The following is a 25,184-nucleotide window of genomic DNA, read 5'->3' as shown; positions in this document are numbered from 1 at the left end:
GAAGGATGATGCGTTGGATCCGGAGGTTGGTGGGGTGGTACGTGAGGGACCACTCTCTCCATGACTCCCTTGTCCGCTCCACACTCCCCTCCAGCTCCACCACACCCGGCACTTTTCCCTGCAACCGCAGGAAGTGCTACACCTGCCCCCATACCTCCTCCCTCACCCCCATCCCAGGCCCCAAGAAGACTCTCCACATCAAGCAGATGTTCACCTGCACATCTGCCAATGTGGTATACTGCATCCGCTGTACCCGTTGTGGCCTCCTCTACATCGGGGAAACCAAGCGGAGGCTCGGGGACCGCTTTGCAGAACACCTTCGCTCGGTTCGCAATAAACAACTGCACCTCCCAGTCGCGAACCATTTCAACTCCCCCTCCCATTCCTCAGACAACATGTCCATCCTGGCCTCCTGCAGTGCCACAACGATGCCACCCAAAAGTTGCAGGAACAGCAACTCATATTCCACTTGGGAACCCTGCAGCCCAATGATATCAATGTGGATTTCACAAGCTTCAAAATCTCCCCTCCCCCTACCGCATCCCAAAACCAGTCCAGTTCGTCCCTGCCTCCCTAACCTGTTCTTCCTCCCACCTATCCCCTCCTCCCACCTCAAGCCGCACCCCCATCTCCTACCTACTAACCTCATCCCGCCCCCTTGACCTGTCCGTCCTCCCTGGACTGACCTATCCCCTCCATAACTCCTCACCTACACTAACCTTTACTGGCTCCATTCCCGCCTCTTCGACCTGTTTGTTTCCTCTCCACCTATCCTCTCCTCTATCCATCTTCTATCTGCCTCCCACTCTCTCCCTATTTATTTCAGAACCCCCTTCCCCTCCCCCATTTCTGAAGAAGGGTCTTGGCCCGAAACGTCAGCCTTTCTGCTCCTATGATGCTGCTTGGCCTGCTGTGTTCATCCAGCTCTGCACCTTGTTGTCTCAACTGATTATATATATAGCTCGAGAGGTTCTGTGCCACAAGCATATGGCAAAGTGAGGAGGCTAACGAATTAACCCTCACCGTCAGCATCATTCTACATCACACCTCAGCCATCTGGCTTAGCTCACTGAGCTGACTAACCCCCCCACGTTAATAGTTAAACATCAGTGATTTGTAAACAATATCACAGATGTGCATCACTGGGCACTGTGCTGTATCAAACAAACAATCTCTTTGCTAAGACATTTACGGGAGAGTTGTTGTGATGCAGCAGTAGTGCCCCTAGCTCTGGGCCAGGATTCAGGGTTCAAGTCTCACCAGTGCAAGCTATACGTCATAACATGTCTGAACATGTTTAATTTAAGAGAAGATTCTAGAAAAATATATAATTTAGCACTACCCTACAGGACTGCAAGCCATAGGGGTCTTTCGTGGTAATGAGATCAACACACTAGAAAAAGTGGAAAACAATGGTGAACATATAAAAGGTGCACAGGCCTGTGTCACAGTTTACACTGCGTGTGTTCCTGTTGAGCCTGCAGCATGCAATTAAATTTATAGCTACATTTTCCTAGTAAGGCTATTGGATTATAATGCTGCTACACAGTAAATACACACAACTATAAATACAAAATGCTCAGGTCACACTTCAACGACTGACTTAAACAAGGTTAAAATTCATTATAATTACTTGAGTGTTAAGAATTACAACTTTGTACAGCAATTCTTATTAGTGAGAACAATGAAGCTCAATTAAAACGTTCAAAATTTCAACCACATTTTTAAAAAATTCACCCAAGTATCAATTTTTCAGGAATTTTCTCACCTCATTACAAGATGCTGCACGTGAGTGGATTTCATTACAGTTGCAAAGTTCACAGCCTGCTCCACTTGCTAGTTTCCAAGTATTAGGTGCACACTGATCACACATAAGACCAACCACATTGGGAAGACATGGGCACTGACCAGCGGTTTGGTTGCAGTGGCATTCATCTGCCGAAGTGCATTGTTCCTTTACAGTACCCAAGTAATTGCAGACACATTCTAAAAAAAAATAGCAGTCATAGATATAGTTACTTTCCATGAAATAACTTGTACGCGTATGCTACTCTGAAATGCAAAACTGCTCTTCAGAATTATAGATAGTCAAACAACTAAAAGACATACACTGGCAAAGGTTTTACAGTCAACAGTATTCACTGCTGATCTCAAAGAAAGCTGCCACAAGTTCTAGCAATCTGTGGCATGGATTTCACAACTCCCAACATCAGTTTGAATCTAGCATCAAGCTGAGCACTCACCAGGAATCCAGCAACAACTATGTCAACATTGAGGCTAAGCAGTCCATTCCAGTGAATTATTCGGAGTGTATTCACTTCTGGTCTTGCTGCCTGAATTCCCACCTCCCCCAACCACTTTTCAAATCATTGGCAGATATGCATGGGATTAAGATAGAAAATCAAATTTATATAAATGTAATGAGTTTAAAATCGTGAATTTGATCACTAATGAAAAATCTGATATTTCATAAATAAAAAATAATATAATTTAAGGTTAGTGATCCTGTTAACAGTAATTATGAATGAGTACACAATAATCAGAAACCCTGTTACACCTTATTCAATAATGTGTAATTCCAAGGCTTTTGACAACGTGGTTAAATGATGTAATTGAACTGTTGGAAACTTATCCAGTTATTGATAGCAGTCTGGGTGGACTTCAACGCTGCAGCTATGGGACAGAACAGTCAGCAACATCTGGACTTCCAGGTTAAATTGTGTGAATTCCAGAAGCTGGTGTTAGTTTCAGAGAAATAATGAGAGTGAATGTTAACAGTTCCACTATCATTACCACTAGAAAAACTGAGCTAACTATGTTGATTATTTGATTTAATAAAAAAAATCTTTAAAAACATACAACGTTATGAAGAACATTAATTTATCCACATAAGAGCATTCCTGCCTTTAAAACAAACCTTGCAAATCAATGTCAGCCTTAAGTACAATGCAGTGAAGGATGGTAGCACCCTTCCTTTAGGATAGGACGTGGGGACATAGCTCATGTAAATGTTAAATTAAAACTGCTTCTCCTAACCAACAATCCTCCCTAAACTAAGACCAAAAGCAAATTAGCTGGCCATTCAACAATATTAAGTGAAAACTGACACTCATGATAACTTAATTAAAGTTGCCTTTACTTAACAGTAATTCATTTGATGTGAAATTTCTTGTTATCTTTATAACAAACTAATGTTGATCAATAAGAAAGCTCTATGGTTGTTTGGAGCCAAATCAAGAACTATTCTGCAAATGAAAGTCTTTGTTAATACCTGCACTATTTTTAAATATTTGCTTCTACTTTATTAAATCTAAAACAGTTTTGACAAATCATTGTTGGTATTTCATATTAAGCTGACAAAAAAAAAACCTTACAAACGCTTCTTGTAACCTAACCTCACTTTGTCTTTATAACCTCCAGCAGGATAACTTTAGGTAACACGTAGAAAACCTATGTCTTCTTTAGTCACACCGCTTATCAGCGATACCGTGCTGCATCCTGGATTATTTGTTATATCTCATCTCAAAATAAGAAAATGAAATATCAAACCCACCTACGTCCGTGACACCATCCACGCCCTCAACCTCCTCCAAAATTTCCGATTCCCTGGGCCCCAACACCTCATCTTTACCGTGGACGCCCAGTCCCTATACACTTGCATTCCCCATGCAGACGGTCTAAAGGCCCTCCACTTCTTCCTGTCCTGCAGGCCCGACCAGTCCCCACCAGCCCCCCTCCACTGACACCCTCATCTGCTTAGCTGAACTCGTCCTCACCCTTAACAACTTCTCCTGCAATTCCTCCCACTTCCTACCAACAAGGGGGGTGGCCATGGGTACCCGCATGGGCCCAAGCTACGCCTGCCTCTTTGTAGGATACGTGGAACAATCCCTTTTCCGTACCTACACTGGCCCTAAACCCCACCTCTTCCTCCGTTACATCGATGACTATATCGGCGCCGCCTCGTGCTCCCATGAGGAGCTCAAACAGTTCATCCACTTCACCAACATTTTCCACCCCAACCTTAAGTTCATCTGGACCATCTCTGATACCTTTCTCTCCTTCCTGGACCTCTCTGTCTCCATATCGGGCAACCACCTGGAAACCGATATCCACTTCAAGCCTACCGACTCCCACAGCTACCTAGAATACACTCCTCCCACCCACCTTCCTGCAAAAATGCCACCCCCTATTCCCAATTCCTTCGCCTCTGCCGCATCTGCTCCCGGGATGAGGCATTCCACTCCCGGACATCCCAGATGTCCTTGTTTTTCAAGGACTGCAACATCCCCCCCCCAGCAGTGGTCGAAAACACCCTTGACCGCGTCTCCCGCGTTTCCCGCAACTCATCCCTCACACACCCTCCCCGCAATAACAACCAAAACAGGATCCCCCTCGTCCTCACGCACCACCCCACCAACCTCCGAATCCAACGCATCATCCTCCGGCACTTCCGCCATCTGCAATCTGACCCCACTACCAAAGACATTTTTCCCTCCCCACCCTTATCTGCTTTCCAGAGAGACCACTCTCTCCGTGACTCCCTTGTCCGCTCCACACTCCCCACCAGCCCCACCACCCCCGGCACTTTTCCCTGCAACCGCAGGAAGTGCTACACCTGCCCCTACACCTCCCCCCTCATCCCCATCCCAGGCCCCAAGAAGACCTTCCACAAACAGATGTTCACCTGCACACCTGCTAATGGGGTATACTGTATCTGCTGTTCCCGATGTGGCCTCCTCTACATCGGGGAAACCAAGCGGAGGCTCGGGGACTGTTTTGTGGAACACCTATGCTCTGTTCGCAACAAACAACTGCACCTCCCAGTCGCGAACCATTTCAACTCCCCCTCCCACTCCTCAGATGACATGTCCACCCTGGATCTCCTGCAGTGCCACAACGATGCCACCTGAAGGTTGCAGGAACAGCACCTCATTCCGCTTGGGAACCCTGCAGCCCAATGGTATCAACGTGGACTTCACAAGCTTCAAAATCTCCCCTCCACCGACCACATCCAAAAACCAGCCCAGCTTGTCCCTGCCTCCCTAACGTGTCCTTCCTCCCACCTATCCCCTCCTCCCACCTGAAGCCCCACCCCCATCCCGCTCCCTTGACCTATCCCCGCTATCTCACCTTTACTGGCTCCACCCCCGCCTTTGACCTGTCTGTCTCCTCTCCACCTATCTTCTCCTTTATCTATCTTCTATCCGCCTCCCCCTATTTATTTCAGAATGCCCTTCCCCTCCCCCATTTCTGAAGGAGGGTCTAGACCAGAAACGTCAGCTTTCCTGCTCGGCCTGCTGTGTTCATCCAGCTCTACACCTTGTTATCTCAGATTCTCCAGCATCTGCAGTTCCCACTATCTCTATCAAATCAGGAAGACCATTTTAGTCAACGTTCCAGCATTACCTAGAAATAATCACTGTTGCTAGGTTGATTGTTGTATACTTCGCTTCTGTACATTCCTACCTTCCTGTGTACTGCAGCATCCAACTGTTAGTAAATAACTTCAGAATTTCCTCGGTATTACTCTAAAAAGGTATTGATGACTTGCCTTTAAAGACATCTTTAAGACTGACTTCTTCATTACACCCAATTGGAACCTGTGTTAACTATTAGTCAGTGTTTGTATTCCCTCTTCCCAGTGTATGCAATAGCCTGGGATATTCTGGTATATTAAGAAATTTATTAAATACAAGTTGATGACATTTTAAGGCAAATACTCAAGTTATTCCAAAACACATTCTTCTGTACTGGCATTAGAATGTGGACCAATTTAAGAATCTTGTAACATGGAATCTGCACTGACTTCAATTTATACACAACTGCTTGAAAGAAAATTACAAAAGAAAACCAGCAGGAAAAATGCTTTCTACCAGATTGAGATCAGAACTGTAACTGTAACACAAGTTATTCAGCTCTTGATATGTAACAAAGCCACCAGAAAACATGATAGCTAAGAATGGGCAGCATGTGGGGGGGAAAAAAAATCAGATTCCTGCTTAAGAATTATTCCTCCAGCTGATCTTCAATTAAATCTTTCCTGAGGAAACAATGAACAAATCCCCCCATGCATTTTGAGCTTGCATTTCACTAAGTTAAGTTGTCACAGAGGAGAATTAATTAATGGGTGTTGACTGCTGCATAAGCTTCAACAAGAAAATCACTGAAGCAAACCTGAAGCGATCAAGAATCCTTTGTTAATTACTTTACCATTCGTTCCAATGTGAAGATCATAAGTGTTTATGTAAACAAAGCTTTTATTTCCCCCAGGCTTGTGAATCCACAGGGAACAAAACATGTTGATCTGGTGACAAAGAACAATGACTATTTGCAACTTTGACCTCTGGGTTGGGGGATGGAGATGGGGATGTGAGATGGGAGAGGAGATTGGTTGAGACTTGTAGAGGTTACCTGCTGTCTTCACGTTCATTGGGAAATCAATTTGTCTAGGATAATCAAGGTATCACGAGGGACATCAAGAAAGAAAAACAGTAGGTGAATTAAAAATGTAAAAGTCACAGAAATTTACAGACACCAATACTTGATCCTGTCTCTCTCATCACATTTCTAGATCATGCATCTTTAAACTAACAAAGATATGCTTCATTCTTGATCATGTATGTTTTTAAAAGTAAACTGTAAAAGTCAAATTGCCCCAGTTGATGATCAGGACAGGAAGAGAGATTACTTCATTAATAATTTGCTTATTTGAGAAGATTGTCTCCAATGATAAGTAAGCTTAATAATCTTGTAAAATAACGTCACGATACTGCAAACACTAAAACGGGGTAGGGGTCTTGCTTTGCACTTTAAGTGTCAATTGTAAAGTACACGAACATCACTGACAATACTGGGTGTTGTGACCATCATTTAGTATTTAGCCATAAGCAGGTGGAACTCAGTTTGTTACTACAGCAGTGTTATTTTCAGATTGCTGGATTTTATATGGATGACCAACTATTCATTTTGGCCAAGGCTTTACCAAAGGACAAAACACGATCTGGTCCAAATATCTGAAACATGCAAATCTTGCACACATACTGCTGCCCAGTGTTACTAAACCTTCACCATGGTATAAACAAAGAAAATTTAGCACCAATGCAACTGACATTCTTGACCAATCCATTTCACAAACAAATGACAAAAAAACATGAGGTCAAAAAGGACTGGTATGAAATGAACATACACCACAGAAAGATCAGAACGTAATGAAATTCTTTAGAAAGTACATAATTCGGCCAAGAAATGAAAAAGCAAAATGTGCATTTCATGATTCTTAAATTCATGTGTCGTTTAAAACATGAAGTACTTCTTACTTTTACAATTCTGTTGCAGCGCATTGCCATAATAACCAAGCTTGCAGAGATCACAATGTTCACCCTCCGTGTGATACAGACATTTCAGGCATTCTCCAGTTTGCTTGTCACATGATTCTGCATCAGTCATGTCAATGTTGTTGCTGCATTGGCACTTCTGACAATGCCCTCTTGTTTCATTAGGATTACCATAAAATCCAGAAGCACATTCATCACACCTGGCACCTGGCAGAAATGAAACAGTACAACAATTTTAAACAGCAGAAAATACTTTGGCACGATGACATTTAATGTAGTTACATTAAAATTACAGCATGGAAATAAACTAGTTGATTTTACCATTAATTTTTAAAAATTTATTCACAGGGTGTGCACGTCACTGGTTAGGCCAGCAATTATTGCCTGTGAGATGGTGGTGAGCTGTCCTTTTGAATCATTGCAGCCCATGTGACCTAGGTACATCTACTGTGTTGTTAGGCAGGGAATCCCAGTATTTTGACCGTGACAATTGAGGAGCAGTGATATAGTCCAAGTGGGGAATGTGTGGGGCTTGCAGGCAAATATGCAGATGGTAGCATGCTCATGTCCTGCAGGGCAGTAGAGATCAAGTGTTTGGAAGGTGCTGTTAAAGGTGCCTTGGTGAGTTATTGCAATGCATCTTATAGATGGCACACACTGCAGTATCGTATACAGGTGGTGGAGGGAATGAACATTGAAGTGCCAATCAAGCAGGCTGCTTTGTCCTGAATGGCACTAGTGTGGCACAATTGTTACCCACCACCAAGGCCCTACTGCACTTGGACTCAAAGTGCTTCGGTCTCAGAGGACTCATGAATGTGTAATATTCAGCAGCAGTGGTGAATATTAGCATGTTCTAACCACATGGTGGAAGGAAAGTCATTAAGCAGCTGCAGATGGTCTAACCTAGGACATGACCCTAAGGAATTCCTGCAGAGAGGTCCTGTGGCTGAACTGATTAGCCCCCAGCAACCACAACCTATCTGACTTTAAACTAGGTATGACTCCAACCAGAAGAGATTATTATATCACCCGCCCCTCCACCACCCCCAACCCTGGCAATCCCCCACACGTCTGATTCCTAATAACTCCAGTTTTTCTTTGGGTTCCTTCATGCCACACTTGGTTGAATGCTGCCTTGATGTCAAGGGCAGTCATCCTTCCTTCCCTTTAGAAGTTCAACTCTTTTGTCAGTGTTTGGAACCGAAGCTGTAATGTGCTCAGGAACAGAGCCTTGGTGGAACCCAAACTGGGTGGCGAGCAGGTTAATCATTAGCAAGTATAGCTCGACAGCACGACTGACAACATATTCCATCACTTTTGAAGTGATTGGGGGTGAATGGATACAGCAATAATTGGCCGGGTTGGATTTGTCTTGCTTTTTGTGCACAGGACATACCTAGGCAAATTTCTACATTAAAAACTTAAAGAAGTGCGGATGCTGTAAACCAAAAATAAAAACAGAAGTTGCTGGAAAAGCTCAATGGGTCTGGCAGCATTTATGAAGAGAAATCAGAGTTAATGCTACAGGTCCAGTTACCCGTTCTTAGGAAGGGTCACCAGACTCAAACCGTTAACTCTTATTTCTCTTCACAAGTTTCTACGTTGTCAGGTGGATGCTAGTATTCTAACTGTACTGGAACCACTTGGCTATGGCCTTCAGTATTATTGCTGGGAAGCTGTCAAGGCTAATAGCTTTGCTGTATTCAGTGCCTCCAGTCATTTTTTGATATGCCAAGAAATTAATCAAATTGGCTGAAATCTGGCACATGCAATGCGAGAGACCTCTCACTTGGTACATGTGGCTGATGATTGTTGCAAATGCATCGGCCTTATCTTTTATATTGATTATTGAAGATGGGCATATTTGTGGAGTCTCCTTTTTGTGGCTTAATTGCTACCATTCAGGACTGCACAGCTTGGGTCTAATATGTTGGTTGGTAGAAGTTGAAATGGCTTCTGCTTCAAGAATATAACTGACAGTACATTCCACAGTATATCATGCTTTTGTACAGAGGGGGAAAAAAAAATACTTTCTGCTGTAGATATTAAGCTACTTGCAATTTGGGTACATTTAGTATACATTTACACCATCTTTACATACCTGTGTAACCATCGTGACAGAGGCAGACAATATTTTGTGAACTATGATCCTGGTAACAGCCAGTGGCAAACTGCCGTCCACTATCTGGACCATCTGGGCAAGGACATGGGCGACAGTGATCACCCGACCCAAGTATGGGGTTCCCGTAATAACCTGACATACAGCTACAAGAGAAACAAGGAAGCTTTATCAACAGCTGTTTGCTTATGTTAGAAAAAGTAATTTTACTTGGAGATAATGAACACTAGCGAAAGCAAGAGAGAGACAATACCTGTCACAATTATGTCCACCAGTATGATCTCTGCAGCCCAAACATTCGCCACTTTCTAAGTCGCAGTGATCCGCATGTCCATTACACTGGCACGGACGACAACTGGGAAATCCCCAGTAACCAGGCTGACACTGATCACACTGCCGACCGTAGACTCCTTCTTTACACTGACATTGACCAGTACCAGGATGGCAAAATCCATTGACTGAACCTTCCAGATGACAGTCACAAGCTACAGTAAATTTTAAAACATATGCATTCAGAAATGGTATATAAAACTGCCATTTTAGTGAGGGAATTGGGATTAAACATTTGCATACACCATTGCAACAATCTTGGTCAATACAGCAAATGCACATTTATTAAAAATCATACTCAATGCTAGAAGTATCTTTGGGAGGCCTAGTTAAGGATGGAGTTAAATGGTCTAGGTTCAATCTCTTGACTGTTAAGTTAGACGTTCATAGCTAGAGGTATTAGTACTTAAATGGAAATCAGTGGAGAAAAACCAACACCTTATATAGAATAGCAGAAAGTGTTTCAGAGGCACAAACTGAGCAAAAAAAAAGTCAATGCTAAGCCAAATAAACAAATAGTACTCATGACCAAAAATTAGGTTGTAAAGGTATGTTATATAAAAGGCTACCAAGAGAAGAACTGAAAGGGATTTAGGAAAGAATTTCAGAGTGTGCAGCATAGGTCACTCATGCAAGATCAAGAGGGGCAAGAAATTCACAGAAGCCAGGGGAGAAGAGTGCAAAGTTTTGGAATAATTTGAAGGACTGGTGGAAGTTCAAAATGGATAAGCATTTTAGTGAAGAATTGGAAGCACTGCCTGACTGGGAACCGATGCAAGTTAACAAGGATCGCAGTGACTGTTGAATGATGCTGGTTCAATGGATTTATCAAAAGGACAATAAAGTAATTGAGTACAAATTAAAAGTCCAACAATATTATTCCGATCACTTTTCCTATTTTCACAACATGTGTGCGCTTTATGCAGGAATCTTGAAAACAAGTGGCAAACGTGGCTTAATCCAAAGGCGAATGCTCCCTTGCCCCTACACTATGAACAGCTCCAAAATAACCCCACTATTCCTGGGCAGGATACAGATAATAGGATAGATCCTTCACCAGTCACACATGACAACTGCACTGTTGTAAATGATTGAAGCTGATTATAAGCACCATAATTCGTAGCTGTCCACCACTCAATATCATCAGCTGGAGGAATTACTTGGTTATTTGGAAAGAAAATACTGCTTTTGTTTGCTGCATTCAGAGATTACCCTTAAAATCTGTAAAATCTGTAGATTCTGCAAATAAACTTTTGTTTTGCTAAAAGATAAACAGCTTGCTGCAAACCATGCTATCAACTTCGTCTCTTGACACCACTGTGCCAGACTAAGAATACAATAACAATGCTTCAACACATTACTCATAAAGGAAGTGGAAAAAGACCTGATTTCACTAGCCCAATAATGATGGTGCAAGAAGAGTGCAAAGATCTAAGATAAACAAAAATAAGTGTTTTCTGTCAAAGTTCTCTGGAACGCTTTCAAATGTGAAAGGACAGCTCTGACCACACCATTTGAGAAAACTGTACTTACGCCGGCAGCCACTAGGCCCAAAACCATAAGTTGCAGGAGCACATCGGTCACAGTTCCGGCCAACTACACTGGAGCGGCATTGGCACTGTCCTCCACTGGGATTACAAACAGAACTAAGAGATCCCTGAGGATCACACTGGCATGCTAGAGAAACAGAGAATAAGTATAAATTAGAATGAAAATTTCACAATAAGCCAAAGTTGTACCTACAAAATAAATCCAGAAGTGTTCCATCTTTAAATAAATAAAGAATGGGTAGTCACAGGGGGAATTGGACCTATTAGTGACCTAAAGGACAAATCATGCCTGAAGCAGGGATATGGGCGAGGTGCTAAGAGAGAACTCTGTATCTGTATTTACCAAGGAGATGCTGCCCACCTCTACTGGAAGAGATAGTTGAGGCACAAGACAGGACAAAAATATTAAAAAAAGGAAGCATTAGACAGGCTACCTGTACTTATTTTAAAAATGACCTGGATCGAATCTGCATTCGAACACACTGCAAAAAGGGAAGAAATTGCAGAGAATCTGACCAAAATCCTCTAGTCCTTTGTAAACTAGCGACAGGGGACTGGAAAGTTACAAACTTTATAATATTGTTCAAAACAAAAAAGGGAGCAAAGGATAAGCCTAGCAACAACAGGCCAGTTAGTTAATTCTGTTTTTTTTTAAAAATTCATTCACAGGTTGTGGGCATCACTGGCCAGGTCAGTTGTTTTGGCTAGCCCTAATTGCTCACAGGGCTAGCAAAACTAGCAGTAGGTCTAGAGTCACATGTAGGCCTGACCAGTGACCAGTTATGGATAGCAGTTTCCTTTCTTAAAAGGATATTAGTGAACCAGATACCTTTTCCGAACAATTGACAATAGTTAGACTCTCAATTCCAGATTTTTTCATATTGAATTTGATCAAATCTGCCAAGATGGGATTTGAACACAGGTACCCAGAACAGTACCCAAGTTTCTGTATTAATAGTCTAGTGATAACATCACTAGGCAATTGCCTCCCCAGGGATTGCGAGAAAGCCTTCAGAAATTGTATTTTGGGGCAAAATTCATATACTTTTACAAATATGAATTGATTCATGAAAATCAGCATGGATCTATCAAGAGAAAACTGTGTTTATCAAAGTTGCTTGAGACTTCTTGATGAGGTAACAGAGGATGACTGATGGTTATGCTGATGTACATGGATTTCCAAAAAGCATCTGTTAAGTGCCACATAATAGCCTTGTAATCATGGATAAAACTCAGCAAAAGTGGCAGTAGATGCCAGGATGTGAAATTGGTTCAGCACCAAGAAACAGTTATGAATACATGTATTGTCCAGATAGTCTAAACACAATGCTTAATTATATCACTCTTTGAAATGAACCAGCATCAAACTATAGGCTATAGATATTTTCTAATCAACCTGTTCAAAAATTCTGTTACACAGTTCTGGACCAAGCGTGACCTGGATCCATGCCTCCTGGCTCAGAGACAGTGACACTACCACTGTACTAGAGCTAATCTATTGACTATAGACTATGGAATGTTTCCAACTTCAGAAATAGATCTATCCAATGGTCCTAAAATATTTCATTCTTCTTCATCCTGTTTTAAGAACTTTATGAGCAGTAGAGCTATTGTGGCTTTTTGAATAATTGTTGGTCACTGTTCCTCTACTCATTGCTTTACGTACCCTCAGGCATAGAACTTGAAACGCTCCTTGAAAATTTATCTATCCCATTCGAACAAAATCACTGATTCACTGATCAGCGTAGCTCTTCAAAGCATTCCTCAAGGGTCACGATCCATAACTCTTGAAGCTATGCTCTTTAGACAAGGATTGATAAAACATCTGAATATTCTTTTCACTAAAAAATGTCAAATTAACTAGTCAAAGTTGTCAACTCATGCGTGACTTCTTGTTAAACGTTTAAGTCATTGTTTTATAAAATTAAAATAGTTAAACCAAAGCAACTGGAACTTCATGATATTGCTGACCACAACTTTCCAATTAAGCAGTTACACACTTTAATATTGATTTATTTTAAAAACACAAAGCCACAACTGAAGATAATCATACACAAACTGTGTACCAGTATAGACATAAATTCTTCAGCAAACAAGAGACATACATAGCTAGCACACTGAAGTGAATATGTTGTGATTTTTGCAAAAATCACAAGTTTCAACGTGGAAGGGTACAATTCTGGCACCTTTTAATATATTATTCCTAAAATATTCAACTATCCCATTGTTTGTGCTGACTTATCGAAGGCGGTTTACAGTGACACATTCCATACTTTTTTTTATCCTTTAAAGAAGCATTCAAAGCCATAATCTCTTCCCTTATGATTCCATTGCCAATCCTAAATTTATGCCTTCTTGTTACTGATTCACTGAACAGTGGAAACAAATCTTTCACTAGTTTTTTCTCCAACCCTTCAAAGAAAAGTTGTAATTAAGTCTTCAAAGTCTATGTCTAAATGCTCTTTCTATGATGCTTTGTAAACTGTAAGCGTATTCCAACTGTGAATGTATGTTTATACCATACTTATTAAAATTCGCTGCGTTTTCAAATCTAAGCAATCACTGCTCTGATTACCCTATATTTCTTAACCACCAGCCCACCGATTCACTCATGATAAATAAAGAATTAAGATAAACGTACATAAAGCTCCTTCATGGATTATGGAAGAAATGCTAGACAGGATGCCCTTACAGACATCAGTCATTGGAATCTTAGTAACACTTCGACTGTTCTCCAAACAGCGGTATCGTTGGAAGGTCTCCCAGGCTTTATTTGTGACAATCTCGCTTGAATCCCCTACAGAGAATATATCCAGTGACTTGCAGTGGGGCATGAGTACAAGCTGGAAAAATATTTAATTAAGAATCAGTTCTTTTGTCAAAATCTATCCTTCCAGGAAGTTCAAGTTTTACATTTTGTGTGATTGGACATTAAAGGTTTAGGAGCAATTTTACTTATCACTGTTTTTGTGCAAAGGAAAAATCCGACGGAACATGCTGACTTCAATGGGAATTTCTGATTCACTTTAGAACGAAAAGAAAGCGGTAATCTAGGCCAACATGTTGTAAGATCTATCAGTTAATTATACATATCAGTAAACACTATAACCATACTGGCTTAAAGCTGCAATCATAACTTGAGACACATACAAGCATTAAAATGGGGTAAAAGGGTACGTGTACCCGGACATGCCAATACATTTGTTAACCAATTACATTCACTTATGTAAATTTTAGATAATCTTATCTATTTCCAGACATACATACCGAATCTATGAATGTATAAGGAGTTTCCATTTCATCATCAGTTGAGTACTTTGTTAATTCTAAACGAATGGTGTAATTAAGTTCTTTCTCAAAACATACAGGCCGAGGTAGGACCACATACCTGGAGGAACATTATGACCAACATTCATAGTTAGCCCAACTCTTTAGACTGGTGGCTTACTATAATTCACAAAATTTTATCTTAAGTTGGCTTTATAATGCTACTTCCCTCTGAATTTTGTCAAAGAATATGTAAAATCTAAAACAGTTAACCAGTAAAACAATTAAGTGCTTGTTTATTCTCACCTTGATCCTGATGGCAGAGAAAAGACTTGGTTGTCATCAACAGGTGTTGTATTCCCACATCGACTGCTGGTGTGAATTTTACCAGGACGGAACACAGTTATTTTTGCTTCTTCCCAATTTTTTGGTAGCTGAGCAGAAGCAGCACATTATATTCGTGTCAATAGTGCTAACAGTTCTATGAAAGAATTACGTAGCTAGCTTATTGAATGAAGATTACTAACCTGAGGCTCATAACGAATCAGCAGATCATACTCCATGGAATATGGAATGTTGTGTATATGGAATTCTAGATATGTTCCTTCAGGAGCCCTTACAAATCCAATTCCTGTCCAGGTTGGAGAACGACCTTGTGGATTTTGTCGCTGTACTATTGTCACTTCCTGCAATGAAAGAAAGTCATCATAAGTGTTTCAAAAGATAGAAAGGGCCACTACAGATGAGTACACAATGAAAGCTAACTTACAGGACCCAAGTTAGCCTCCTCTGCCTCGTACGTGTAATGATCCAGGGCAATAAAATAAAACCCAGATTCAACCTCATTGCAGCGACGTCCAGCCATGTGATTTTTGCACGGGCACTGGCCTGTCTCTGCAGAACAGCTGCAAAAGCAAAACCAGCATTACTTCTTTGCAACCTGAAACATGCACAGTTGACTATGCATAATGGAAGTAGTGGTCTGGTTACATATAAAATTCCAATACCTTTCTATTGGGCACTTCATTAGCAGCAGACATTAAAACAAAAGACAATTTTTTTCTGTGTAAAGCTAACACTTTGGTTATTATTAAACACAAAAAAATGCTCACACACAAACATAATTTTGCTGTAATTTACTTTAGGACTCTCTCATTTAGGACTAACTCTCATCTTGGCACAAGTAATTATTGGAGTAAGAACATCATTTGGGAGCATTCTTTCAACTGCTATTCAACCACGACAAAGCCAAACAAAAAAGATATTTTTAGAAGCAACTTGCTGTTGCATTTATCACTACCTTCCTTTATCCACCTGTTATAACATTCAAGTGTTCCCAGTTAATCAGTAATCATTTGAACATTTTTATTCTCTACAATAAATGATTAAGAAGCCAGCCTTACTCATTACTGTATGACCCGCCTAGGTCACAGTCACAAGGGCGACATCCATCAAGATCACTGCTTAATCCCCAGTGTTGTGGCTGTAAAACAATAAATCAGTATAGTTTTAATTATCACATGACTGTAGACAAGCCATTAAGATGAATTTAATTATGCTTGGTCTTAAATCATATGGCAGATAGAAACAATTAATTCATATTCTTCAACTTCAATGAAGTTTTGTTTTATAAGAAGCACATTGCCACACTAAAAAATTCCACGGATTCAAAGCATCTGAAACAAACTAGAGAAGCTGTTTTCAGTGACAAATAATTTGAATCCCATGTTTGTTATTCCTAAAATAGAGTATTAGCTCAATTTTCTATTGAAAAAGGGGCAAAATATTTTCATCAGCATTATTGAACATTAAACTTTAGTAATTTTTTCATTTTCGGTCAATATAACTTAAGCTTCATGGAAACATTAGGTCTTGGTTTTAATCACTGTTCATGCCCCAGATCCAATTAGGGCTGAGCAATGATGAAGTCACGTACAGGAAAGCATGCTCATTTTATTTTGATTCTTGGAATAAAATAGATACATTAAATCAAGTCAATGCTTTTAGTACTCTATAATTTAAAGAAACAGTTTTGCTGATTGACCTATCCAGATATCAGCAGGAATAAACTTCTGTTAGCACACTGGGGGAGAGGGTTGACATACAGAAATCAATAGTGCCAGTAGAAAACAAGTGTCTACACAGTAGTTTGGCAAATTTGATGCTATTTCCAAGATTTAATATTTCTCCAGGATGTTAAAACTAACCATGTGCTCTTTGAAAGATTTAAATTACGTTCAACTCAGAAACCTTGAACAATTTTTGGCATTTTGTCCATTTCTGTTTCTGTAGTTTTCTTACCAGACACTGATCACAATTCCTTCCCGTCACTAGACGTTTACAGAAGCAACTTCCCGTTACATCATCGCATGGAGTTCCGCCTGGATGAGTTCCCAAATGGTTACAGGTACATGCTAAGGTGACCAAAATGAAATGCGTCAGCAACAGTCTCCATTTTAGGACAAGAAAAAAAACTGGTGGTGCAGGAGCATTTAAAATTAATTTTGGCACGGCAAATATACAGCTTGTGGGTTAAGGAATTTTAACTGCTGCCCGCACCATAGCATAAGAACAAATGACCGGAGGAAAAATCTGGTAGATGTCTGAGTCAGGCACATCGTTAAATGGATCCCCACCACTTCCACCCATACATGCAGAAAGTTGTTTAAAAAGGCTTCTACACTGACTGCATGGCTCGGATTATAGTTTTAATGCATACAGCATATATTCTTTCCCTAGTTACACTGGGTGTTGAGCGGTCTGTTCCTAGAGGGCCATTGAAGCATCCTAAGCTGAGGCAAGCCTTTAAGTTTTTTTTTAAGATGCGTGTGGGATCAGAAGCACCATCCCCAATTCTTTCTAACTCGCAAACCACTTTCATCTCCACCCCAAATCGTATTTGCTCGTTTCACCTGTGCAGAAAACAATTAAATGAGTGAAACCAGTTTGGTCCCAAAGATTGCCATAATATCTGAATCAAACTTGAACCTGGAAATGAGTTTCCTGATTATACCTACAAACAAATACTGTGAGCTCAGCAGGCTTTCCATTATTTTCTGCTGAAATTTTTGTTTATTGTAATTTGCTTACAGAATATAAACATTGCTGGCTAGGCCAGCATTTATTGCCCATCCCTCATTACCCTTGAGAATGTGGTGATGAGCTGTGTTTTTGAACTAATACAATCCACCTGCTGTAGGTAAAGGTGCAATACTGTTAGGAAAGGAATGCCCAGATTTTGATCTGGTAGCACTAAATACACATTTCAAAGTCAGGATGGTGAGTGGCTTGGAGGGAAACCTGCAGGTGGTGGTATTTCCATGCATTTGCAGCCCTTGTGGATAGTAGTGGTTGTGAATTTGGAAGGAGCTAAGGAGCCTTAATGAAATTCTGCAGTGCATCTTGTAGATGGTACACACCGCTGTTGTGTGCCAGTGGTGCTGGGAGTGAATGTTTATGGATGTGGTGCCAATCAAGCAGGCTGCTTGGTAATAAATAGTGACGAGTTTTATTTTGAGTGTTTTTGGAGCCGCACCATCCAGGCCATTGGGGGCATTCCATCATACTCTTGTGTCTTATAGATGATAGAATTACTTGCTGCAGAATTCCTAGCCTCTGTAGCCTAGTTCTTGTAGCCACAGTATTTATATGGATAATCCAATTCACTTTCTGGTCAAACTTTAAAAGATACGTGGATTTGGCAGTCATGAACAAAGTACAAGTATGGGTGTGTAGCACAATATAATCAAAAGGGTTAAGGCTAGGGATATTCAGCTACTGCTTGATTAGAACAAATGTGCTATAGTGGTGGGAGAAACTTGGACCCTGTGCGCATGGGCCATTCAACTTATCAAAGGGTACTCTCTCGAAAGATTAAACTGATTGGTCCTACCTGATTATACATCCTATATACTAACCGGTCATTTCCAATTCTTTTTCCAGATTTCCAGCACCTACATAGAGCTTCTAAAATATTTATTTCAAGAAAGTTGTGCAGTTTATGTTAAAATGGCCCAAGTCTTAATTGTTATTTCCCCAGAGTTATTGCAGAAATCTGCTGGTAGATATTTAATTAAGTCACTTAAGTCACCAAATCACCAAATTTAATTAAATCACCAATTAAACACAACTTTTCCATTTTTCTAAACGAATGAACAAACCATTCTATGCTGATCCAATTACACAAACACAAACCTACAATGAAGTAACAGGTTTGAGAATAAACTATCACACTTGTAAATGGATTTCAGTGACAGTGCATGAGAGAAGAAAGATATAGAAAATGCAAAACAGAGCACGCAAAGTATATCAATTTTCAAAAAATAGTCATCTACTTACGCTGGCATCCCAATGGATCATCTGCGCTTAGACCAAAGAAACCTTCTTTGCACAGATCACAGCGCTCACCCTCAATGTTTAGCTTACAACGGCACTGTCCCGCAATGAGATTAGCTGTCAAATCGGTGTGGCTGTCACAGATTCCGCCATTTAATGATCCAGCAGGGTCACAGTTACAAGCTGCATTAACAGTAGATTCAAGTAATTTATATATCAAGAGTACAGAAAACCCATCTTTGAATTACTTAAACAAATGCTATCAATTAATTATATATTCAGCTCAAAGTTTTTGTTTTAACATGATCATTTGCAGAAGTGAATTTGAGCCAAAGGTGATATATTTGCCCTAAGTTCACGTTTGGTTCAGTTGCTATGAATTGTCAGCAAAGTGATAGCTTTCTTTAATCCTCACGGGATGCAGACATCACTGGCGAGGCCAGCATTTGTTCAATATTCCTAACAGGTCTTGAACGGAGTTGTCTGCTGGAGTACTTTAAAGGGTCAACCGTTTTATTGTGGGTCTGAACTCACATGTAAGACAGACTAGGTGGCGATGGTAGATTTCCTTTCCTAAAGGATATTAATGAACGAAATAAGTTTTTACAACGATGACCTTTTCATAGTAACCATTACAGAGACTTAACTTTATATTCTATTTTAATTCACGAAGTTTAAATTCCACCAGCTGCTGTGATGGAATTTGAACCTGGGTCTCTGTATTTCATATGAACATAGGAGTAAGGCCATTCACAAGATGCAAAAAGGTCAATCAAACCTTTAAAGACCGCTTCACCATTCAGTAAAATCATGGCTGATCAGATTGCAGCCTCAGTTCCACATTTCATGCTGTCCCCAAAAACATTTCATTCCTGGATTATCAAAAGTCCACCTAGTTTTGCCATACTTTGTATAATTAACGTATAACCTTCCTATCTTTTTTCTCTTAAATTCAATCCCCTTTGCAATAAAAAATAATATTCTATTAACTCTCCTAACTAGTTAGAGTCAGAGTTCTACAGCACAGAAACAGACTCTTTGGTCCATCTTGTTCAGGCTGACCAGATAACCCGAATTAATCTAGTCCCGTTTGCCAGCATTTGGCCCATATCCCTCCAAACCATTACTATTCATGGACCGATCCAGATTCCTTTTAAGTGCTGAAATTGTTGTATCTGGACACTAAACTATCACAGTTAATGTATTAGGACATCCAGATCCCTCTGCATCTTAGAAATGTGCAGTCTCTCACCACTTAAACAACTTTGTTAATATGCTTTCTGCCAAAATGGACACATTTTCCCAGGTCTTGATCCACTCATTTAATGTACCTCCATCTTGTCAAGCCTCATGTCCCCCTCACAACTTAGTTTTCTACCTTTGTCTCATCACCATTTAGCAACCATATATTCATACCTGTATCCAAGTATTGGATTAGCATGGATTCCTGTTTCACACCACTCATTATATTTTGCCATTCAGAAAAATGACCCATGTTGCCTTTGTTTTCCTGTTAGCTAACTAATCTTCTATTCATATCAATGTCAATCCTCACACCACCCAATGACATTTACTGGACCAGCGACATTACCATGACATCAGTGTCTTATCCAGTCCTAACTGTAACAAATTCATTTTTCTTATTCAATTGTAAGTTTGTTTTTGTATGTAGATAATTTTGAATTAAAAGTAGACCATTTCAAATTTCTTCATTTCAGAGATAACACTGAATTTATTAAGAAAGCTGAATGAGGAAAGTAAATGCCTTGAAGCATGTTCCATTTCAAACTCTTGAAATTCCCTCAAAGAAAGATCAAACAGATCAATGTCAGCCACTTCTTTCACAGATCCTGGTGTATCAAATAACAGAGCTTACGTTCACAGATGTCACTGGCACGAATGCTTCGTTCTGGATGCTGGTAGTAGAAAGGTTTACATTGTTCACAGTGTTGTCCCATTGTATTATTTCGACAGCCATCACAAACACCACCACTAACGTTACCAGATGCTATATATACAGCCATGTCAAAGTGACATTTATCAGCATGTCCGTTGCAGCTACATCCTGAAATTGAAAATACAAAAAGCATAAACTTAACATATTTGTCCAAGTAGTTCATGGTTCAAATTAGAATCATGCACATTAAAACACATGTAAAGGATAAATGGTCCCACCCATCCAAATGTTGGCCTCTGGCAGCTAATCAGTGCCAGCACACTTTCTAGAGAAGGTTACATTACGTGTTACATTAAAAAAATCCATAGCTTACAAGGGCACACAGACTTACAAGTGAGTCAAAAGAAATGCTTTTGTCTGATCTTCTTTGAAGCATCTTAAAACATTGTGTTCTGTTAAAGGGGTGAGACTTTCAACCAGATTTTTGGCAATTTTAATGCTATTCCATTGCAAATCATTGTAACCGAGAATGGGTGACTCTAGTTGGAATGCTGAACTCGTATAGCAGCCATTTTTTTACAACTTGTGCACCATTTGAAGAGAGTGGGGTTGGTTTAGGTGGGAGAGCGAGATCAAAACACTCGAATAACTTTCAACATTTACTAACTTAGTATAAATAAATAACCAAACATTCCTGCTCCACAAAATAGATTTGTTGCTCATAGTGTGTTTTGTTAATTTTTCTATTCCCTTTATGTGGGACCTACTGCAAGAGGCACGTTCATGCTCTGGTATGCCACTGATGTAACCTTCATTACTTCACAAGTCTCAACAGCAGATATTAGCAAGTTGTGGAAGTAAAAGATCAAAGTTCAATGCAGACTTTGAAAGCAAACTCTCAATCGTGGTTGCTGGTCAGCAATTGGGTACGGGGACTAAATGCAACAAAGCATCGTAGCAGTTTACTTCAAAATTGTAAAATCTCATCTCTTTCACAGGAAATTTTAAAGAGACAACTGTATTAGAAACTTTGAGAACTCTGATTAGCAGCCTTCTGAAACATTTTGTTATCTTTGAGAAAAATCTAACAATACACAAGTCTGAGCAAAACACTGCAGATGCTGGAAATCTGAAACAAAACAGAAAATACTGGAGCAAGTCAGGCAGCATCCATTGCTGTGGACAGAGAAATGGTTAACATTTCAAGTCCAATACGACTCTTCTTCAGAGGATAGATAAATCTGTTTGAGATAATCATATTTTAAAGGGAGTAAGGTGGCTGGCTAATTGCCAAGGTCTAGGAAATAATGAGAAGCTGCCTGTTTTTGAGGAGGTTATTGTTTATGAATTTTCAGTCTTAAAGCTATACATTATGAGCAATATATTTATTTGGAGTGTCAGATGTCCAATGTAACTGAATTTTATCAAATGAAATATCCATGCAATAACTAAAATTGATTGATAATATAATATGGTTAAATGAGAGAATCCATTTGATTTGTGTATCTAAAGTGAACTTATTTGTAAATCTCCAGGAGTTCACTTTAGATAGCTAAATCAAATGGATTCTCTCACATAACCATATTATGATGGATTAGCATTCATGTTATGTATATTAAAAGGTATCAACTGAAACATTTACGATAGTTAAAAATAAAAACAGAAATTAAAAACTCAATAGGTCTGGCAACATCTGTGGAGAGAAATCAGAGTTAATGTTTTGGGTTCAGTGACCCTCCTTCAGAACTGATGGTAGCCAGGAAAAAGTTGTTTTTTTTTAATGCAGAAGCTAGGGTGGCGGGAGGGGGCAAGGAGTAAACGATAGGTGAAGATAGAACCCAAATAGAGATAAGGACAGTTGGACAAGGAGTGTATAATGAATAGCTGCTAATGGGGGCTATTCACAACTAACAATGGGTTGTGTGTAATACCAGACCATGTGATAATAAGGCCTGGTATATGACAGCTGGAATAACAGCAATGGGAGAAGTTGGATCAAGCCCTAAAATTGTTGAACTCAATACAGTCCAGGAGGCTGTACAGTTCCCAAGTGGAAAATAAGGTGCTGCTCTTCCAGCTCGCGCTGAGCTTCGCTGCAGCACTGTAGCAAGCCCGAGACAGAGATGTTGGCTGGGGAACAAGGTGTGTTAAAGTGGCAGGCTGCTGGAAGCTCAGAGTCTTTTGGACAGAACATAAAAGTGTTCTGCAAAGCTTTCATCCAGTCTACGCTTCGTTTCCCCAATGTAGAGACCACATTTTGAGCAGCAAATGCAGTAAACTAGATTGAGTGAAATGCAGGTAATTCACTGCTTCACCTGGAAGTTGTGGTGGGCCCTTGGATACCAAGGAGGAAGTAAACAGGCAGGTGTTACACCTTCTGCAGTAGCAGGAGAAGGTGCTTTGGGGATGGTGGGAGGTGGGGGGGGGGGGGGGGGGGGGGGCGGCGTGGGCTTGGTAGGAGTGAAGGAAGAATGGACCAGGGTTTCCTGGAGGGAATGATCCTTGTAGAAGGCTGACGAGGGAGGGGAGGAAAATGTATGTTTGGCAGTGGCATCCTGTTGAAGCTGGTGAAAATGGTGACTAATGATTCCATGGATGTGGATGCTGGTGGGATTGTAGGTGAGGACAAAGGGGACCCTATTGCGTGGGGGGGATGGGAGATACTCTGAGGGTCGGTGTGGACTTGTTGGGCCAAAGGGCCTGTTTCCATGCTGTAGGGATTCTATGAATTCTATGTACTCCACAAAGACAGAGGCATAACTGAGGCCTACGCAGGTATTCATGGTCACCCCTTTGACCTGAAGAAAGTGAGAGGAGAGGAGTTAAAAGAGAAGTTGTTCATGGTGAGGACAAGCTCAGCCAGGTGGAGGAGATTCCACAGTTCTTTTGGTTTTTACGCAAGTCAAAACATATCCATGAAAATAATTAAGTTTGTACACTGCTTTATTCAAGGTATTTGTGGATGCCAAATAGCAATTGTTGCGCTGCTTTATCTTTTCAATCAATCTTGTAGCAAGAATTTGACTACTGATGCTGTCATTAAGAATCTAATAAAGTGATTCCACTGTAACATATTTCTGTGCATTCTAATGAAAGAAAGGAATGGGAAATTGTAAAACCTCAGATATGAAAGACAATGGTAAAAAGATCAAATATGTGGGATAGTGTTTCTTATTGATTGCACGCATGAGGCTCTGTGGTTTAGATCACAAGAGATGTCAGTCTGTCTGCCCACAGAACCAAACCACAACAGGAAGCAAGTTTGTGTCTTCGTTTAGCAACCTACATGCATCGTAGTTGATTACAACCAACTCGATTGTCACATTAGTTGAGGGAGGTGAACTCAGGAGATTGAACCCAAGGCCTTTTGGTCTGTACTCAATGGATAGTCTTACTGAGCTATGGGGAAATGCTGCCTTTTTTATTTTAAGGATAAAGAAAGCTACAAGTATATGTTGCATGCAAAAAGGAAGCAAAGTGAAAGTATTCATCAACTTGCAAATATTTTGATGTGTGACCCACTTTGGCATGCATTGCTGTTGCGTCCTTCAGCAGGTTTCCAAGGTGCACTATGGTGGAAGTCCTGACATAGCTCACAGTTTAACCCCCTAGTGTTGTGACGACACACACACCGGCCATGCACCTGAAAAACAAAATTGAATTGAGTGCTTTACGAACTGTTACTTCAATGATATTTCTGCAACATAAATATTGTTAACATTGTCAAGAATATCCACATTCACTTGACTTTAACACAAGTTAACCATGAAACCAATAATCCCAGATTTTCTGGCTGGAAAATAGTTGTTGCAGCAACATACTCTAAAAGATGCACTATCGAACCTCTTGGATGCTCCAATGCATCAACTAGACAGGCTTTGTTCAAGAAGTTGAAACTTCCAATGGCCATTTACCTGGTGTCTGAAACCCTCTGAAAATGTCCTCAACTCTAATTCAGAGTTTAAAACTTCAGAGGAATTTTACTCACTTATTTAAATAATAATAAAATAATAACATCCAGAAAATGTATTGCATTGTAAAATGACGGAGGGATTAAAACTTGTTCCAAGTCCTGTACAATTGAGGACACCACATGCAATCATACGCCAAGAGTGAGAATTCTTGTTACTGAATGCATGTAAATTCTCAGCTATCCGAAATCCTTTGAATTGGAGACTTGTTTGTAGTATACCTTTGACCTCAAATACTATATCACTTGGACCATGTTATCACACTGCTTCTGGCTATAGACAGTGTTTCTTCAGCCATAGTATATAATCTGATAATATAACAAATAGTTTAACAGGAAAGCAATATGTCATTTTCCAGAAATGTGTGCTGACGTA

At 40.3% G+C, this 25,184-nt stretch overlaps 1 protein-coding gene across 1 annotated transcript in view; it reads right to left on the bottom strand.

The window, feature by feature from the left end:
- lamb1a (laminin, beta 1a) overlaps positions 1-25,184 on the bottom strand; it is a 66,743-nt gene that overhangs the window by 15,470 nt on the left and 26,089 nt on the right. Inside the window, exons 8-22 of the mRNA XM_048610489.1 lie at positions 24,361-24,481; positions 20,818-21,006; positions 18,945-19,124; positions 16,908-17,020; positions 16,010-16,089; positions 15,376-15,511; positions 15,134-15,292; positions 14,913-15,040; positions 14,607-14,727; positions 13,981-14,182; positions 11,323-11,466; positions 9,713-9,944; positions 9,442-9,605; positions 7,320-7,544; positions 1,769-1,986 (exon numbers count right to left, since the gene is read on the bottom strand). Of these exons, the coding sequence (XP_048466446.1) occupies positions 1,769-1,986; positions 7,320-7,544; positions 9,442-9,605; positions 9,713-9,944; positions 11,323-11,466; positions 13,981-14,182; positions 14,607-14,727; positions 14,913-15,040; positions 15,134-15,292; positions 15,376-15,511; positions 16,010-16,089; positions 16,908-17,020; positions 18,945-19,124; positions 20,818-21,006; positions 24,361-24,481 (2,412 nt within the window). The remainder of the gene's footprint in view (positions 1-1,768; positions 1,987-7,319; positions 7,545-9,441; positions 9,606-9,712; positions 9,945-11,322; positions 11,467-13,980; positions 14,183-14,606; positions 14,728-14,912; positions 15,041-15,133; positions 15,293-15,375; positions 15,512-16,009; positions 16,090-16,907; positions 17,021-18,944; positions 19,125-20,817; positions 21,007-24,360; positions 24,482-25,184) is intronic.

Source organism: Rhincodon typus, chromosome 22 (assembly GCF_021869965.1).
Source record: "Rhincodon typus isolate 14 chromosome 22, sRhiTyp1.1, whole genome shotgun sequence".
In the NCBI taxonomy this organism is placed as follows: domain Eukaryota; kingdom Metazoa; phylum Chordata; class Chondrichthyes; order Orectolobiformes; family Rhincodontidae; genus Rhincodon; species Rhincodon typus.
This window is presented reverse-complemented; position numbering and strand designations above follow the sequence as displayed.